Source organism: Pan paniscus, chromosome 18, assembly GCF_029289425.2.
Source record: "Pan paniscus chromosome 18, NHGRI_mPanPan1-v2.0_pri, whole genome shotgun sequence".
Taxonomy (NCBI): domain Eukaryota; kingdom Metazoa; phylum Chordata; class Mammalia; order Primates; family Hominidae; genus Pan; species Pan paniscus.
This window is the reverse complement of record NC_073267.2, coordinates 1,548,393-1,555,112: the sequence shown is the minus strand read 5'-3', so window position 1 is coordinate 1,555,112 and position 6,720 is coordinate 1,548,393. Positions and strand designations below refer to the sequence as shown.

The 6,720-nt window shown below is 60.1% G+C and overlaps 1 protein-coding gene across 1 annotated transcript; it reads left to right on the top strand.

The window, feature by feature from the left end:
* Nucleotides 1-3,501: 3,501 nt before the first annotated feature.
* Nucleotides 3,502-6,720, top strand: LOC129394317 (uncharacterized). The gene is made up of 7 exons (XM_055100463.2): nt 3,502-3,549; nt 3,643-3,707; nt 3,966-4,209; nt 4,299-4,437; nt 4,620-4,702; nt 5,713-5,885; nt 5,980-6,720. Exons 1-6 carry the CDS (start codon nt 3,502-3,504, stop codon nt 5,752-5,754), a joined length of 621 nt encoding a protein of 206 aa, XP_054956438.2. The 3' UTR covers nt 5,755-5,885; nt 5,980-6,720.

Genomic DNA, 6,720 nt, shown 5'->3' with positions numbered 1-6,720 from the left:
GAGTCAGGCAGATCACTTGAGGTCAGGAGTTTGAGACCAGCCTGACCAACATAGTGAAACCCTCGTTTCTACTAAAAATACAAAATTAGCCAGGTGTGGTGGTGTGCGCTGTAATCCCAACTACTTGGGAGGCTGAGGCAGGAGAATCACTTGAACCCAGTAGGCAGAGGTTGCAGTGAGCTGAGATCGTGCCACTGCACTCCGGCATGAGTGACAGAGCGAGACTCCATCTGAAAAAAAAAAAAAAAAAGAGGAAAGGAGAGGGAAAAGAGGCTTGTAGTTCTGCAGGCTGTACGGCACGGCATCAGTATCTGCTTGGCTTCTGGGGAGGCCTCGGGAGCTTCCCGTGGTGGCAGAAGGCCAAGGGGGTGCCAGGGTATCCCACGGTGAAGGAGGAAGCAAGAGAGAAGGACCGAGGGGGACCAAGAGCCAGACCGAGTGGGCTGAGTGGCGCCCACCCAGGTTTCAGGAGGAAGGAGATTTCTGGTGGGAAACAAACTCACCGGGTGGGGCTGTTCGTCATAGGAGCGTGTCCTGCTGGTCACTTACGATTGCTGGGCCCGTGACAGCAGAAGCTGGTCAGGCACGGGCAGGGCAGGAGAGGGCTCCCCCTCCCACACACCGGGAGCGTCAGGCGTCCTTCGGGCGATGGTCAGGCGGTTGTTAACTGCCTGTCTAACATAATACTTGTTGCAGCTGGCACCAGGGAAAGGCAGGCTCCCAATAGACAGCAAACACCTGAAACCGGTGATCAGCAGCTTCCCGGTAAGATCTCAGGAGCTGGGCGAGGGGGCTGGAGCAGGCACACTAAGAGGCAAAATGGCAGAGTTTAACTGGCCTATGGCCTTCAAGGGACCTGCGGCTGGTCATGAAGAGCACCTCAAGTGAGCACACGCACGACTGCGGCAAACACACCACACACGCTCCCCTCCCGAGCGCCAGCAGGCCATGGCACACGCAGACAGCCCACTCACGGGAGGAATCTCGGGAGACGGGATGCGAGACCCCGGAAGCATGCCAACCTATAAGAACCCAAGTCAGGCCGGGCGCGAGGGCTCACGCCTGGAATCCCAGCACTTTGGGAGGCCGAGGTGGGCGGATCATGAGGTCAGGAGTTTGACACCAGTCTGGCCAACATGGTGAAACCCTGTCTCTACTATAAATACAAAAAATAGCCAGGCGTGGTGGCGCATGCCTGAATCGTTTGAACCCGGCAGGTGGAGGTTTCACTGAGCTGAGATCCCGCCATTGCACTCCAGCCTGGGTGACAGAGCAAGACTCCGTCTCAAAAAACAAACAGCCCCAAGTCAAAGGTCAAACTGCAGACTTGTCTTTCGAGTTGCCTGCTTGGGCCTTTTCCAAGTGTACTTGCCTTCATTTTGTTCCCGCTCTAAAGCTGCTTATTTTTATTTCTTTATTATTATTATTTTTAGATAGGTTCTCACTCTGTTACCCAGGCTGGAGTGCAGCGGCGCAATCTCGGCTCACCGCAACCTCCGCCTCCCGGGTTCAAGCAATTCTCCTGCCTCAGCCTCCCGAGTAGCTGGGATTACAGGCATGCGCCACCACGCCCGTCTAATTTTTGTATTTTTAGTAGAGACAGGATTTTACCACGTTGGCCAGGCTGGTCTTGAACTCCTGGCCTCAAGTGGTCTTCCCGCCTTGGCCTCTCACAGTGCTGGGATTACGGCATGAACCACCGCACCTGGACTCTAAAGCTTTTTAATAATCATTCACTCCTGCTCTAAAAACTTGCCTCAGTCTCTCCTTCTGCCTTCTGCCCCTCAGCTGAATTTTTCTTCTGAGGAGGCAAGAATTGAGATTGCTGCAGATCCGCGTGCATTTGCTGTCGCTCGCAGACCTGGAGGATGCTACCCTGGCGATGGGACACAGAGAGCTGGACCAGGCTGCTGGCTGTGCAGGCAGGGGAGGAGAGAGAGCGGGGAGAGGGCTGTGGACGGCCTGCACCCTCTCTCTGCGTTTCTGGGGCTGGTCTCTAACTGAGCTCAAACTCCCCATCCTAATGCAGCCCTGCAGGCCGGGGGGAGGGCGCCGGAGACCTGACCCAGAGGAGGGAGACCTGACCCAGAAGGGGGAGACCTGACCCAGAGTGGGGAGACCTGACCCAGAGGAGGGAGACCTGACCCAGACGGGGGGAGACCTGACCCAGACGGGGGGAGACCTGACCCAGAGGGGGGAGACCTGACCCAGAGGAGGGAGACCAGGCTGTATCTCCGGCTGCATCTGCATCGACCCCAACGTGTCTTCCTCTGGGAGCTGCTGCTCCTCGGGTCGGCTGTGATGCAACGTGGGCAGGGGCGGGGGCTGGGGGTTGCATCGGGTAATGCCTGTGGCTACCGCTGTCTCCTTCACCTCTGTCTGCAGCTCTGTGTCCAGCAGGGCCAAGAAGGGCATTGGGTGAGGCTGAGAGCAGCCAGGGGAGTCTCCACAGGGGAACCAGCACCGGGACAGTCACCTCCAGCAGCATCCTGATGTTCTGGGGACAGTGGTGCTGGGGGGTCGATGGGGAAGGGCTCCTGGGTCCTCATGACCCTCTCCCATGGGTGAACACAAAACACCATGGCACTTTGGGGTCTTGGAAACAGACTAAAGGGGATGTCAAGTCCTCATTCCTTGGAGCTGCTGACAAGTCCAGAATGGGTCATGTTTTCTTGCCCCCACCCCAGCACCTCCGGGCAGCGGAAGGTCCCCAGAGAGGTCGGGGACTGGGGCTGCTCCTTGCGTCCTGGGCTTGTCTCCGTTGCCCCCTGGCTGGTGACTTGCGCTCTCCTGGAGCTGGTTCTTGCAGCCGAGGCCGTCACGGGGTAGGGGCACTTGGGGTTATTTCGGGGGGGTGGACGTTTTGGGCCAAAGAGGAGAACAGGCTCCAGGCACCGAGAAGTGAACCCTTCCCAAGGACGGTGGGTGTCCCAGGTGAGGGTGAGGGAGGAGACCTGGCCGGAGAACGGAACGGCTGTCCTTTAACACGTGTGTCCCTCCCTCCCTCCCCCCTCCCTCCCTCCCCCTTCCCCCCCGCCCAAGCCGGGATGTTGCTGCTGCTTCTCTTCCTGGCGTTGACCATTTCTCAGACCTCCCCCCGCCCCCAGGGCTGCCTCCCGCCCCTGCAGCTCAGGTGGCCGTGGTTCACACACTGCACTTCTGTGCCCCGGACCCAGTCCCGCCCAGTGGAACTCAGCGCCTGGCCCCACCTGCTGTCAGCACTCTGAATGTGCCCAGGAGGGGGCTGCCCCGCCCACCCACTTCCTCTGTATGAGAGATAAATGGGCTCCCAGAGATGCCAGGGAGGAGGCAGAGAGACCTGGGGCACGAGTATGCCGCCCACTCCGAACCCCCCTCTCCATTCCCAGACCCCAGCTGGGGCTCAGATCGCCTCACCCCAGGCCCCGGCTTTCTCCCCACAGATGCTGTGGCTGCTGCTCCTGACCCTCCCCTGCCTGATGGGCTCTGTGCCCAGGAACCCAGGCGAGTCCGCCCCACCCAATGCCCCTGCTGCCCAGGACCCCCTCCTTGCCCTGCCCCGGGCTCAGAGTGCCAGCCCTGGGGTGGGTGGGGACCATCTGATTGCTGGTCTCTCCTGGTGCCCCTGAGCTCTGGGAAGACCCTCGTCCATCCCCCTCAGAGCCCGGCGTGGGGCGTGAGCTGGTGGGCATCACTGCGACGGCTCAGCCAGGAGGCACCCCTGGCAGGTCAGCCTGAGGTTCTACAGCATGAAGAAGGGTCTGTGGGAGCCCATCTGCGGGGGCTCCCTCATCCACCCAGAGTGGGTGCTGACCGCCGCCCATTGCCTTGGGCCGTGAGTGGAGCCTGCTGTCCCCTCGGCGGGTGGGAGTGGGGGTGGGGACGGGCAGGTGTCCTGTGTGCCGGGGGCCCCTCCCAGGATTCAGGGAAAGCCCCGGTCCTGAGCATCTGGCCTTACTCTGAGAGGTGCCCGTTCCTCTCTCCAGGGAGGAGTTGGAGGCCTGCGTGTTTAGAGTGCAGGTCGGGCAGCTGAGGCTCTATGAGGACGACCGGCGGACGAAGGTGGTTGAGATCGTCCGTCACCCCCAGTACAACGAGAGCCTGTCTGCCCAGGGTGGTGCGGACATCGCCCTGCTGAAGCTGGAGGCCCCGGTGCCGCTGTCTGAGCTCATCCACCCGGTCTCGCTCCCGTCCGCCTGCCTGGACGTGCCCTCGGGGAAGACCTGCTGGGTGACCGGCTGGGGTGTCATTGGACGTGGAGGTCAGGAGCAGGACCACTTGGGTGGGATGTGGAGAGATGACCCGGAATGTCGGTGCAGGCCTGGGCTCCCGACGCGTCCTGGATGGCTTCCTGCCACTGCCGAGATGGACGGCCACAGGCCAGGTGGCTCAGAGCAGCAGGAATGTACTATCTCACGGCTCTGCGGGTGAAACGTCCACACTCCAGGCGTGGGCAGGGTTGGTTCCTTTCAGAGGCCCTGAGGGAGGGTCCGTTCCATGCCTTCCCCATGCCCCTGGGCTTGCGGTCGTGTTTCTCCAGGTTCCCCTCTCCTTCCACCTCTACGGACACTGGGTGCTGTATTTATGGTATTTATGGTGTCTCTAATCTAACTGACCTCATCTTAATTCCATCTGCAAAGGTCCTTTTCCAGATAAGGTCACAGTGACAAGTTCTGGGGTTATGACGTGGGGGTGCCCCCGCCCACCTCCCAACAGGCACTTTGTGAGTTAACTCCATCCTCAGCGTCACCCTCAGTTGCCTGCTGTTCCGTTTGCAGCAGAGAAACCGTGAGCTAAGGGAGGTCGGGAACTCCTGGGCCCCGCAGCATCAGCCCCTGGAGCGAACCGTCTCATTCCCACCACAACACAGTCCAGGGGGAGTCCTGGTCCCATGCTTTTCCCAAATAGTTTCTTTTTTAAAAAATTTTTTATTTAAAAACTTGTTTTTGAGGCAGGGTCTTGCTCTGTCACCCAGGCTGGAGTGCAATGGTGCAATCACAGCTCACTACAGCCTCGAACCCTCAGGATCAAGTGATCCTACCACCTCAGCCTCCCGAGTGGCTGGAACCACAGGTGCGAGCCACCACACCGAGCTGAGTTTTTTTCTTTTTGTAGGGATGGGGTTTCACTGTGTTGCCCAGGCTGGTCTCAAACTCCTGGGCTCAAGCGATCCTCCAACCTCAGCGCTCCAAGCGTTTAATAGCTGGGACTACCAGTGTGTGCTACCATGCCTGGCTAATTTTATTTTATTTTATTTTTTTTGAGACAGAGTCTCTCTCTGTCATCCAGGCTGGAGTGCAGTGGTGTGATCTTGGCTCACTGTAACCTCCGCCTCCTGGGTTCAAGTGATTCTCCTACCTCAGTCTCCTGAGTAGCTGGGATTATAGGCGTCAGCCACCATGCTCGGCTAATTTCTGTATTTTTAGTAGAGATGGGGTTTCACCATGTTGGCCAGGCTGGTCTGGAACTCCTGGGCTCAAGTGATCCACCCGCCTCAGCCTCCCAAAGTGCTGGGGTTACAGGTGCGCGCCACCGCGTCCGGCCCCTAGTCATTTCTAAGAGTGAGTCCTGAGGTTCCAGGCTCCTGTGCCCAGGACTGCAGCCTTGGGGCTCACCCCCTGGCCAGGGAAGGCCCAGCTCTGAGCAAATTGCATGCCTCAGCTCTGGACAAAACGAGAAGCTGCAGCCTTGTCCCCGCCAGGCCCCTGCGCCTCACCTTGCATCTCCTTGCAGAACCACTGCCCTGGCCCCTCAGCTTGCGGGAGGCGACAGTGAAGGTCAGGAGCAACGTCCTCTGTAACCAGATCTGTTGCCGCCGCTTTCCTTCCAACCACACTGAGCGGTTTGAGCGGCTCATCAAGGACGACATGCTGTGTGCCGGGGACGGGAACCACGGCTCCTGGCCAGTGAGACCCCAGACCCACCTGTCTCTCCCCTCCTAGGGGGGACACATGGGGAGGCACATGGGGAGCCCTCGCTGAGTGCCGTCTCTCCCCACAGGGCGACAACGGAGGCCCCCTCCTGTGCAGGCGGAATTGCACCTGGGTCCAGGTGGGGGTGGTGAGCTGGGGCAAACTCTGCAGCCTTCGCGGCTACCCCGGCATGTACACCCGCGTGACGAGCTACGTGTCCTGGATCCGCCAGTACGTCCCGCCGTTCCCCAGACCCTAGCTGGGGTGCAGTGGGGTCTGCATGATCCAGGAGGGCCTGTCTTCCTTGTGGACACCCCTGCTGCTCCCCCGTCTCAGCCTCACCCTCCCGCAGGTCCCTGCCCCGAGACCCTTCTGCTCCTCTCGGTCTCTCAAGGCTCTGTGTTTTCCTGCCGGCAGGGGGCTCGGGGATCCGGGGAGGGGCCCTCAAAGATGAGTCGGGAGTGGAAACAGAATCCCAGAAATCCTAGACGGCTGCTTGTGACTTGACTCCATTAAACAGTGTGGAAACCGCTCCGGGTCTGTGGTGTGTGTCTGGACTGTGGGAGCAGCTGGGGGTCACAGAGTGTCCTGGCACTCTCAGGCCAGGCAGGAGAAGAGGGATGGGCCCCAGGGCTGGGAGGGGACGGTTTCCTTCCGTCCCTCACTCCACGGCTCAGGTCTGTCAGCGCCATTGACATTGGAGTGTCAGTCCCAGGCTGGCGGACTTCTCCCTCCCTCTGCTTTCCAGAGCCACCTCCTCCTAGAACCCCCGGGCCCTGACCCACCACCAGGGTCCTCCTGGTCCCACAAGATGTGGCCCTGAGAGCAG